Source organism: Notolabrus celidotus, chromosome 14 (genome assembly GCF_009762535.1).
Source record: "Notolabrus celidotus isolate fNotCel1 chromosome 14, fNotCel1.pri, whole genome shotgun sequence".
Lineage (NCBI taxonomy): Eukaryota > Metazoa > Chordata > Actinopteri > Labriformes > Labridae > Notolabrus > Notolabrus celidotus.
Window position 1 is genome coordinate 23,249,225 of NC_048285.1, and position 12,683 is coordinate 23,261,907.

At 36.7% G+C, this 12,683-nt stretch overlaps 1 protein-coding gene across 2 annotated transcripts; it reads left to right on the forward strand.

Annotated features, from left to right (window-relative positions):
• Window positions 1-6,160: 6,160 nt before the first annotated feature.
• Window positions 6,161-12,025, forward strand: nkapd1 (NKAP domain containing 1). Of its 2 annotated transcripts, none has more exons than XM_034701845.1 (6): window positions 6,161-6,294; window positions 6,557-6,633; window positions 8,967-9,055; window positions 9,223-9,363; window positions 9,524-9,577; window positions 11,067-12,025. In XM_034701845.1, the coding sequence occupies exons 1-6, from the start codon at window positions 6,273-6,275 to the stop codon at window positions 11,485-11,487; spliced, it is 804 nt and encodes a 267-aa protein (XP_034557736.1). In that variant the 5' UTR covers window positions 6,161-6,272; the 3' UTR covers window positions 11,488-12,025. The 2 variants fall into 2 exon arrangements, with proteins under 2 accessions (XP_034557736.1, XP_034557737.1); XM_034701846.1 differs by lacking the exon at window positions 6,161-6,294 and adding an exon at window positions 6,326-6,480.
• The last annotated feature ends 658 nt before the right edge of the window (window positions 12,026-12,683 follow it).

Below are 12,683 nucleotides of genomic sequence, written 5' to 3' on the forward strand. Positions count from 1 at the left end.
CATTCCTCCTCCCTCCTTTTCCCCTCTGTTCTCTCCTTTCACCAGGAGGAGGAGGCAGATTTTCTCCTTCTCTTTCTTTTCCCTTTGCTTTTTTTTGTTGGTGCACTGTAAGTCACTGCAGCTAAAATAAGAAAGCTCACATATGGTCTAAAAAAAGAGAAAACCTGTGTGGTGATTTGTGATGACAAAATCACAGCCTTGCACAACAACAAAAACAACAACATACCACACAAGCTCTAACACATGAGCAGTTAATGATATATTCACACAGAAGTAAACAAAATGGTATTCATGGGCTGCACACATAAGCCTACAATTACAGTTTTTTTTTCCTCACATCATCCTTTGTAAGTCTAAGTTTTGGGCAAACAGACATTTTAGCATGACAGAAAGCCTTTAGAAAAGTTTGTCTGTCCTGAAACATCAGCGCCATAAGATTAGGCCAAAGTGTAAAAAGTGTCAGGCTTATAATTGAAGCAGCAGTGAGCAGAAACAAAAGGTTTCCCCTGAGATGTGCAGCTGTAAGAGTAAAGTGCTCCTTTGAAAAGCATTTCGGCTGAGCACTCTGTCATTAAGCTGTTAGAAATGTTGTCGGTGTCATCATGTGAAATGGGTCTCCATGTGGTAGCCTGCAGTTCAGATCAACAAACTGACACTGTCTTAAACTCTGTTTGAGCACCAACAGTATGTGCTACACGTATCTACCACCAGACTAATGCAGCATTACAGTTACACTTTGTATAGCAATTAGACTGAAGCAATTAGAATGAACCACAGAGGCAAAGGCCAGTCACATGACATCGAAGAACCATAGCTGTAGAGTAGTTGATGGCTAGAGTGATATTTATTACACTGGTACATTGGTATTAAATAAACCACTTCAAGCATATAATTCTGTTTCCAGTTTAGTAAATGTTAATATTCCTATCTTCTCAATGAAATCAAACTGATTGATTTTTGGATAACTGACAAAACAAGACTTGTGAAAATGTCACCTTGGCCTTTAGAGAAAACTGATCAACATGTTATACCATTTTCCATCAATTTACTGACCAAATAAATCAACTCATCAGAAAAAAAAAGATTGAACAACAATGAAAATAATCCAATAATCAAGAGTGTCCGCCATTCACTGAATCTGAGAAGTGGGCGTGGCCTATTGCAAAAACAGATCTGATTAAATGTGAGGACAAGACTCCACAGGTAATTGTTACACAACGTCTTACCTCGGTTAATGTTTTTTTTTTAAATAGTTAAAGGATAAACAGCTAGTTTTTATTATCTGAACATGGCCAATGACATCAACCCAGCATCAGGAAAACCTCATGATATAACATCACCCTGACAACAGGTTTTGATATCAACCCAATGTCAGGTGTTGACAGCAGCTCAATGTCAGTTTATTAAGCTAAATCAATGCCGACTATGATGTCACTCCAACAGGTTTTAACATCACCCCAATGTATGATGTTGACATAATTCAAGCGTCGAAAGTGGACTCACCCCATTCACGTTTTTATGTCAAGCCAATGTCAGACTGGTGTTGACATCATACCAACATCAGATGTTGATGTTGTCAAAACAGAAGGTTTCACTGTTTTCTTAAAGTCAAGTTTTGGCATCATCCAAATATCAGGTTTTGACATTAAACCAACGTCCGAGGTCGAGGTCATCCCAAAGTCAGAAATGTATGTCGTCTTAGTGTTCGGTATTGACATCAAACCAACTCCAAGTTCCAACCTCATCCAGATGTCAGTTTGTTTGATTTTTTTTAAACTATGTTTTTGAGCATTTTTGCCTTTATTGGATAGGAAAGCTGGAGAGAGACAGGAAATGTGGGGAGTAGAGAGTGGGGGAAGACATGCAGTAAAGGGTTAAGGCCAAGAGTCAGACCTGTGACCACTGCGACGAGGACTATAGCCTCTGTATATGGAGCGCGCGCTTATACCACTAAGCAAGGGTGCCCCCCAAATGTCAGGTTTTGACTTTATCCCAACTATCATACCAACATTGTTGTCAACAACAATTTAGTATCATCCTAAAGTCAGGTATGACTTCATCCCAATGTCAGAAGTTGACATCATCCTGCCGTCAGGTTTTAATGTAATCTTAAAATCAGGTTTTGATGTCATCTAAAAGTCTAGTATTGACATCAATGCTGCATCAGATGTTGATGTCATCCCAACCTCAGGTTTTGAAGTCTTCCCAAAGTCAGGTTTCAAAGTCTTTCTAATATCAGGTTTTGATATCAACCATACATCAGAAGTTGATGCATCCTGATTTCAGGTATTGACATCAAACAAATGTCAGGTTGGACGAGTGACGTTTTGTAGTCAACCCAACTCCTTTATGCTTTAAAACAGGGTCATTAACCAAAAAGGTGATCATGTCAGCTTCTACAAAGCAAGTTAATCAAAGTTGTTTGCACGTCCTTCTTTCTGCTGGAGGAATAAAATGTGTACGTAGTTTTAGAGTGGTAGGATACACCATCAGATGCAAACCAGCTCAGTCTAAGTATTTCTTATGAAGATAAGTGGGCTGACTATCGGGCAGATGGAGCAACTGTTAGAGATTTGGTAACAGTTTGGGCAATTCAGTAGCTTGTTTAAAAACCTGCACCCAACTAGCTGTCATAAAGTAGCTGCTGTTTCCTTTATTCAGCTTCTCTTTGAATATATGATGCAATTTTTAAAAGACAAAGACAAACCCCAGGTACAAAGCAGGTATGCTGATATAGACCTTTGTGTCTGTGCTAAAGAAATAATGAAAGGGAGACAATGAACATACAGCAGACAAAGACATGCTGAAGTGAATAACGGGAAACACAGGGTTTCTATTCTGTTCATGTGTGGATGATTCATAAAGAGAGACTTTTTTGTTCAGTGTGCGGTGGGAAAGTCATTCCACCGCTGGGGAGGTGAGAAGAAAGCCGATCTGCTACAGGGAGTGCATGCAGCCCACAAATTTGTAAATCTAATGAGTTACTAAAATAGAACAGATTGTCAGGGTGGTCACAGTGGATTCTGATTGTGAATTTCATTGAGCCTGCTGTAAAGAAGAATTACATTTCCTTTTTATTTGAGTGACCTTCAGATACATTTGCAAGAAGCACCAAAGATTAATTTGATCCCTGAAACAAATTAAAAAACAGTTTTCTTTCCAAATAATTTTGAGAAAGAAAACTGTACAGCTGATCATGTTTTTTGAAAAAGATAACACTACAGATTCAGAAAAATAATAAAAAATCAGTCACTGTCAATATGTTTTTGTAAAAAAAAAACTTTGTGCATTAACACTTCTGTTGAAATGTGTTATAATAAATAATGCTGACATTTTGATTTACCCCAAAACTTTGAGCTTATTTCATAAAAATCTTTCCAACCCTATTGCTCACGTATTGCTTATGAACACCAACAAAACAAATCATTATTTTAAAGATCATTTTGTTGAATAAATTCCTGTGTAAGAAATACTAATGTTAACTGTTACTTCTTTAAAAGAAGAGACATAACAGTCAGTAATTAATTAAAACAGCACAGCACAATAGATTAATACAGAAGACTGTCAGACAACAATAATCACTGTAGATAGCAGGTCAGAAGTCAATACCTCAGGAGATATACACTAAGCTGACACAATGCCCTTTAGTCTGTTTTGATCCATGTGAACTAACAAAAACTAAACACCCTGCTCTAGTGAAGTATGAGCCGATGATCTATTTTAAGAGATCATGGACTCACAGGAAACATTTCTTTCTTATCAGCTGTCTGTGATTTGTGTCAGAAACCATCAACAGTGATTGAGTTGAAAGCGCGAAGAGTCTGAGCATCAATCATTCTGATGAGAACTGATGGATGGATGAGGGGAAGGAAAAAAACTCCAACAAGGTTCAGTTTTTCAGTTTGGAAAAACATGCCTATTTTGTCAGCGTGAGTCAAAGCTCACGCTGGTCAGACTGCTGAAACTTCTGTAGCCTAGTTGTGCAGCTGACTTTGTATCTGTAGGGAATAATACAAAGCCATAAAGCTGGAATGGCACCAATCTAAATTTAGTCTGATGTATACATTAAAAATATACCCTCTGGGTAATATTGGAGGGAAAACAATTATCCTCTTAGTCTGAGGTTATATGGAGTATCATCATATAACCTAGATATACTTAAAAGAACCTCCAATTAGGCTGCCAATGAAATACAGTTTTTTTCTTGAGCTTCTAAAAACCAAAAAGCCTAATTAGTTTTTACAAAGTAAGCCATCTCCCATGTATCTCACATGTATGTGCCAGGCCTGTTGATCCTACCCTGAATAAATGGATACCAGGGCCTGCTGTGCGACACATCCTGTGTCCCCCTCTAAGGGAAATCAACTGGGTTGTGGGGAGTGCTTTTAGAAGTTTGTTTTTATTTGGGTCAGATATAAATACAGGTTAGGATGCAGGGAGAAAATGTAGCATGTTATTTATTTCCTTGCAGCTTTGAATTGTCTCTCTATTTATATCTGATTAAGTGGGACAGCTGTAGCCTGGATCTTTCAACTATACTTCAAATAACTGAATAACATTTTTTCCCTGAGTATATATATATTTTTTATCTCAATACAGTGAAAATATACCCTATTCTTCATAAAGAGAACATGTGATCAACATTTGACACAGCCAAATCACAATTTTTTTTCTGATTATTTGTGTATGTAGTATGTGGTTCTAATTTTTCCATATCCTATAAAGTAATTATTTGTATGTATATCTCTATCCTTAGTCTTCCTAAATTATTTGTTTTCCAATAACCATCAGAACAACACATATTTTTTTGCTGTCACCTGTATTTTTATTCACCTGAATCTTGTGTTATGACACTAAAAGGCAGACAATTCGATCTTATGAATAAATCATCAACAAAATATACAAACTCCAACTTTTAGCTTACAAAGAAGCTATGGCTAACTTGTTCACTAAAAATGTGGACTTACCACAAGTAGAAAGTGCAGCATGGTCTTTCCCCCTGATTCCTTCGTCTCATGCTCAGTCCACCTGTAGTATGTTGATCATGATGTTGATGTGTCTATCTATTTAAAGAGACTATTTCCTTGCAGAGGTAAATTGCACAGGGTTTGAGTTCTTTATACTATGCTTTATCTCAACATTAAAAATTGAAAACGCCATTGTATGTAATGTAATAAAGATATCCTGTGTTACTTCATTTAGTTTTTATCAATAAGCATGTGTTATATATATACCCTTAATAATAACTTGAGATTTAATTGATTCACACATTACTCCTATTTTCAAATCTTTACATTGGCTGCCTGTTGCTTTTCGTATTGATTTTAAAATTATTTTACTAGTTTTTAAAGCACTGCATGGCCTTGCACCAGGCTATATATCAGAGATGTTTTTAGTGTATAAACTAGGGAGGCCTCTCAGATCCTCCGGCTCCTCTCTTTTAGCTGTTCCTAAGAGGAGAACAAAAACATTTGGTGACGCTGCTTTCAGCCACTACACGCTCAAACTATGGAACAGCCTGCCGGAGGATCTGAGAGGAGCTGATAGATATATTGAGACTTTTAAACGTAAACTAAAAACATATCTATTCAGTCTGGCTTTTATGTAGGGTTTAACAATTCCTTTTACTGTAATATTGATTTAAATGCTGCTTTATTATTTTAGCAATTTTAAATTTTATCTTTTCTATTTTATTTATTTTTCATTAATTTATTTATTTGATTTCTCTACTCAGTTTTTATTGATATTTTTAGCCTTAGTGTTATTTTCAACTCTTATCCTTACCCTTTTAAAAACTATTTTAACTATTTGTATTCTTAATTAATTTCGATGCTTTAACTTATTTTAATAACACATATTTTATTGTTGGTGTGCATTGGTCTCTATTTTATTCTATTTTTTTTTTTTTTTTATTAGTACTATTTTTATTATTATCATTCATTATTATTATTTTCCCTTAATATGTCTTGCCATTGTTTTACTTCTGCTTCTTTCTTGTTTTTCAATCCCTGTAAAGCACTTTGGGTTGCATTTGATTTGTATGAAATGTGCTATATAAATAAAGCTTGATTGATTGATTGATGGATTCATACAAAAACATTTTTTAAATGTCGTTTCAGCGTCCGACACATTGATTGGCAGACCGCTGGACCAATCACAGCTCGGGGTTATTCAGTATCCAGTGACGTAGTTTGTGCGACAGCGTTACGTATTTGTAAGAGCCGGAAGCGCAGAGTACCGGTGGAAGCTACTGGCTGTGTAGTCCTTGTTGAATGCAACTCGATTTTTTTAAAGGTACAGCCTGTACACATCTGCGGAATTACGATCGAAGTGTTATTGTAGTTGTAGTTTTATCTCGTCTAGGCTATGAAGTAGATTGTATTCATGTTAATCTAGTTTATTTAAGTAATGATAGCTCGCAAGCTAGGCTAACAGGTTTTGTTCGTTTCATGTAGTATTTACAGCTTATACTTTAAGAAGGTAGTGTGTGTTACATTATCACCCTCATGCTTAGGCTAATCAACTAAATAAACAACTTACACTTGTCTTGTGTTAGGTTTCGTCATGTCGAAGCAGCCGCTGGGGAAGACTCTGTTGAGGAATGTAATCCGTCACACTGATGCCCATAACAAGGTGAGTTTGAATCCATGTAAGAGTGACATCCAGGAAACATACTTATTCTTCTCGTGGCTTATTAGATACATCTATCTGAATCCGATCAAACTAACATAACAGCCATGAAGAAAATAAAACTGTGATAGAGAGATATTGACTCAGGGATTGTACTGACGTTTTGTGTATAACCAATGAGTAAGTCAGATGTATTTATAGAGCACCTCTCAAGAACAGAGGTCACAAGGTGCTCTACAACAACCAGAGATCTAAATCAACTTTTTTGATCACCAGCCAATGTGGCTGGTAAGTTTCTGAAGTTACCAGCCAATCAGAATTTCAACTAGCCAAATTTTCTTCCATGCAAAAAGTCAGATTATTGGAGCCACTGAATTAATTTGATAATTTCACTAACTAAAGCTTTATATGAATCTCATGTTGAAGTTGGGAATGTGTATCCAATTAAAATGATTACAATAAAATGAAAGTTAAGTACATACAAAAATTATCCTAACATTTCATTACTCATTAACCCTTACATACTATTCAGGGTCTAATTTGACCAATTTTTTGTACATAAAAAGAAAAAAAACATTAAAATGGTTCTTTTTAGTTAGAAATTTGACAATGTATCTTAATATGATCCTGAATATACAAAAATGGAAATATTTTACAACTTTCTTCATGGTTTAGTGCAGATACTGCACAACATTAGAAATAGAAATCATGCTCCCGTGCCCCACAAAACAGATGGTGAAGTGCCTCATTTATCACCAGCCAAGCAGGCTAGTGAGTTATTTTTAATACCCGCCAAAATGAATTTTCACCCGCATTTGGCGGGTGTTAATTTAGAGCCCTGACAACAACAATAGAAAAAAATAAAAGGCAAAAGAGCGATTGCAAATAATAAAAAAAAAACATTACATAAAAACAGACTGATTAAATGGCAAGTCTAAACAGATAGGTATTCAACTGCTTTTTGAACCTGTCAACAATGTCCACAGTTCTCAGTTCCACAGGGAGACTGTTCCAGAGTTTAGGACCAACAACCTGGAAAGCACAGTCCCCTTTAGTTTTTAACCTGGTAAGAGGCACAACCAATAAATCCTGATCAGAGGACCTCAGAGTCCTGCTGGAGTTATAAGGCTTCACCAGCTCCCTGATATAGACTGGAGCCTGACCATTGAGTGCTCTGTACACAACAACGAGAATTTTAAACTGGATCCTACATTTAACTGGAAGCCAGTGCAAAGATACGAGGATTGGTGTAACATGAGACCTTTTTGATGATTTGGTCAACAGCTTAGCAGCAGCATTTTGGACCACTTGTAGGCAGTTCAGGGATGAATTGCTAAGACATGAGAAGAGAGAATTACAATAATCCAGATGACACAAAAGCATGAATAATCATTTTCAGCTAAGCTGTGGACACAAAGGATGATCTGGCATCAGAGGTAACTAATAGACACATCACACTAAGATAGACACATTTCCATGCATAACATCATACTTATTTGATTCCTTGGGCTAATAGCAGCAGTACACCAGTACTGATATTGCATGAGGCAATCTGAAAATAACCCACAGACAATTAAAAAAAAAGTATGAATCCATAATATTGCTAATGATTTCCTCAATGAAGCGAGTAATTGTTTCCCAAAATGTTAGAGGATTGTGACAGCTTCTGTTGTATGTTAATTTATAGATTTTTGTTTTTTTCTAATCTAGATTTTGCATGAAAAAATAACTAAGAATGCAAATGCACTAATCATCATCTCCTAAAGCCCTATGTGACATTATGTTTTACTTTTTTTGGTCTCAAATGAAGAAATACTGCAATTCCTCACATTTGAGAGGCTGGTACTCAGTCACATGTGTCATTTATTCAAAATAAAACAGTGAAAATGAAAGCTACATTTTTGTTTGACTCTGAGAGTTGTACTTTAGTGTTATCAGCCTGTGTTTGGGTCTATTTTTTAAAGTAGGGATCCACTAACAGGTACTAACTTCGGGTTTCTTGGAACTTCTTATAATTCTCCTAACAGTTACACAATGACTAAATGTTCCAGCTCATGGCCTGATACTGGTCTGATACCAAATCCTCCTGTAGTTACAGAAAGACTGAATCAGATGTGTATCGCTAACAGAAGTTAGCAACACTTTGGGCAGGGTCACAATCATATTTGCAGGATTTTATTAATTTATCCAAAAGCTGATGGAATGAATATAACTCCTCTAAGTATCTGAATACTGACTGCCTGGAGAAAAGGATTAAAACAGGATATGTTGGTGTGAGTCAGAGTATTAGTGTTTGTGCACTCTTTAATGTACTTACTTTTGTTGACCCACTTCAGATCCAGGAGGAGATGGAGATGTGGAAAATGAGAGGCTGGGAGACCCAGACGTCCCGTCCCAAGCATTTGCCGGATACAGAGCGTGTGAGGTAAGAAAGGTGAATGTTTAAATCCCAGTTTAATTTAAGCCCTGTGAACAGAAGTGACACCGAAGCTCATTTGGGAGTATGTTTCATTATGTAGCTCTCAGTTTAGAGAGCTGTTATTGTGAAATATGTCACTGCATGGTCTAATGCTGATGGTTGTTCTTTTCCAGGGGAAGATTGCACTATGATCGAGTGCCAGATCAACGTAGAGACATAGGTGGAAGTGGAGAGCGAGCATCAGAACATGATGACAGAGAGGCTCGGTACTGGACCCGCAAACTGTACGAGTTTGAGTCAAAAGATCCTGAAAGGTTAGAGATGAGAGATGAAGATGAAAATGATGAAAGCTAATTTGTTTCCTTATTTGTATTTTAATTACTTTTTCATAAGGGACAGGGTAAAATCAACACTAATACATTGTGTGGCGTCAGAAAGGATTGAAAAGCTTCATGTTGTGTCTTCACATCACAGGTGGGGACACAGTGGCTTCAAGGAGCTTTATCCAGAAGAGTTTGACAGTGATTGGTGAGTCTAATACCACTGCCACATTTAAGCTAGAGATTAGATTTGCGTTGTACATGCTGATCAGATTGAAAACGAGTTAATTCAGATTTATCCCTTTACTGATATCAATTTTGGGGCTAATAGGAATAAAATATATCAAACAATATTCTTAAAGTTCATACATGAAAGAAAAGATATTGTGTCTTTTAGTCTTATGTGAAGGTCCTGCTTCCAAAAGAGTGTCAGATTTATAATAAGTGTTCATGTCCACTTATAACTGACCCAATTTGGTGCTAACTAATATCAGAGTGCATGACAAATAAACAACAATTCACAGTATTTAAATCCTCTTAACATGCTCTGTAATCATACGCATCTAAAAGATTGTCTTGCAGTATTTTTCTTGATACCCCTATGAGGAGTTTTCAGCTGGTTATGAAATGAAGACGATGCCTTTTTTTACCTACAAAAACAATTAAGACCATCAGCACCTAAATTGGCAATTTCTATGAAATCATTTAAAAAATCTGTAAATGCTGTGAAAGGTCAGACTAGAACTTTGACACCAAGCTGAAGAAACAGGCATTTTTTTTTCTTACTGCAGAGAAAATATTGATACAGACACATTTGGCTGTTTAAAAAGTCAGAAAGCAGTACTTATACACTACAGGACCAAATCAGTGAAGATATAAAATGTATCACTTTTACCACAGAAGGTGCCACAATCAACATCCACTACCATTCAAAAGTTTTTGTTGTGGTTTTTATTTATTTTAATTATTTTCAACATTGTAGATTAATACTGAAGACATCAAAACTATGAAATAACCTGGTTTTGCCATAATATGGATTACAACAGTAGTCAAATAGGGCTATCCATTGTGTGCTAACCCTACTTCTGAACCACACAACTGATGGTCTCAAACACATTAAGAAGGCAAGAAATTCTACAAATTAACTCTTGACAAGGCTCATGTTAATTAGAAACCATTCCAGGAGACCACTTCATGAAGCAGACTGAGAGAATACCATGAGGGTGCAAAGCTGTCATGAAGAAAAAAGGGGGCTACTTTACAGAATCTGAAATATAAAATATATTCTGGTTTGTTTAACATTTTTTTGTTAATAAAATAATTCCATATGTGTTCTTTCATAGTTGCGATGTCTTTGGTATTAATCTACAGTGTTTCAAATAATTAAAATAAATACAAACCCTTGAATGAGAAGGTGTTTCCAAACTTTTGACCAGCAGTGTAGACAGAAAGTTCATCAGAGGAGCTTTAATGCTTTAAATACAATTCTGCAAACCAAAGTTGAGATGACTGACAACAAAGTAAAGGGTTGTTTTATTTTTAATGCAAGAAAGTTTCTCCTAAGCCTCAAGCCTGTAATCTAATTTTATAGTGTAAAATTGTTGGTTTGCTCCTTTAAAGCATAACGTTGAGCATTAATCCCTCAAAATGTTCGGTCAAGCCTTAATGCATTTGTCTTTATTGTTTTTTTTATACAGTGAAAAAAACAGTGCCAAAAAAAAGATTGGGCATCACAAAATGAAAAGGTCCAAGTCTGACACGAGCCTATCGAAGCGATCATCAAAGAAATCCTCCCGAAAGAAGAAAAAGAAGAAGAAAAAGAAAGAAGACGAGGCAAAGCGCAAGAAAGCAGAAAGCTCCAGCAGCAGTGACGATAAAGACAAGCTGCGAAGGAAAAAGAGTAAAAGTCGCCATAAAGACAAAAAAACTGCCAAAAAGAGAGTGAGAGATGAAGACAGCAGCTCAGGGGAAAGTGATGACGAAGAAGAAAGTGAGAGACGGACTCACAGCCGTAAAAAGCGAAAGCACAAAGACTCAGACTCAGGGCCATACTCTCAAAAGAAGAGGAAAAACTGGAAAGCAGGTGTGGACAGCCAGACCGATAGCTCTGCAGACTAAGATTCACAGATGTGGACGAACACACAGCTCAGGGAAAGACCAGGAAAGTACAGCAGATTCTTTTGTTCCCCTTCCCATCACAGAGGGCTTCTCCCTGCAGGGCCGTTCTTTTTCGTAGTGTTAGACATCAACACACCTGAGCTGTCGGCTCTTTCTGTGGGCGTTCTGTGCAGCGATAGCTCATCCACTCCTGCTGTAGCTTGAAGCATGGCAGTGCAGACAGCTTCAAGAGGGATGGTGGGGTATCCAGCACCTGGCCCAGGAAGAATCCTGTCGGCTGCAGGCTCATTGATTGATCCTTGACTCAGACTGTCTGTATCATGAGGAGACCCTCATGTCCTTAATTGACTGCTGCTTTTTTTGTAAGACATATTTTTTATGGAAAAAGACAACTTATGCAACTTCTCTCATAAATGATTCCCTCTTATGATTGAATGAACATCTGTTTTTATTAGTTTTTTAGTTTTGTAAATTTTAATACTTGTATCCAGCACATTGTGATAGTTGAAAAATAAACATCTATGTTTGTGTTTTTGTACATAATTTAGTTATTTACAAACGGTGAAATGTACTTACTTTTAAATGAATAAATGAAAAAGGCCTATTGAAAGTCCAAAACTAAGTGAGTTTTTCAATCAAGTTCTTCTGACTGCTTTGCAGAAAGCTTAATCTAGTTTAGGGAATGTAGAAAATAATAACGCAGGAAAGCGGGTGAAAATACTGAAAGGGTGGTGGGACTTTTTAATGAATTACTTACCTGAGGATAATCTGACATTCAAAGATTTATAAGGGTTTATATTTGTAGTTCAAATTTAAAACTCCATACAGATATCATAGTTTAGTTAGGGTACACTTCAGGGATGGGAACTTCAAGCAAAAATAGTCCAAATGGGCGCTGGTGGCCTTGCAGTCTAAGTGCCCTACATGTAGAGTCTATAGTCCTCGTTGCAGAGGTCACCGGTTCGACTCCCGGCTGGTTGACCATTTACTGCATGTCTTCCCCCACTCTCTGCTCCCCACATTTCCTATCTCTCTTCAGGTGTCCTGACAATAAAGAGAAAAAAAAGCCAAAAAATATAACTTAAATTTTTATTAAAAATACTGTCCAATAGTCACTGGGAACTATTCCGAGATTGAACGAATAGTGGTGGTTTAGTGGGGCTACATTAGCAGTGCTAGCACCACCAGCCTTCAGT

What these genes read in the sequence shown, in the direction of transcription:
- nkapd1 (XM_034701845.1), top strand. Translation starts at nt 6,273, where the DNA reads ATGCAACTCGATTTTTTTAAAG. An exon ending in ACACTGATGCCCATAACAAG is followed by an intron (nt 6,634 to 8,966) that starts GTGAGTTTGAAT and finishes GACCCACTTCAG; the next exon opens with ATCCAGGAGGAGATGGAGAT. An exon ending in GAAGAGTTTGACAGTGATTG is followed by an intron (nt 9,578 to 11,066) that starts GTGAGTCTAATA and finishes TTTTTTATACAG; the next exon opens with TGAAAAAAACAGTGCCAAAA.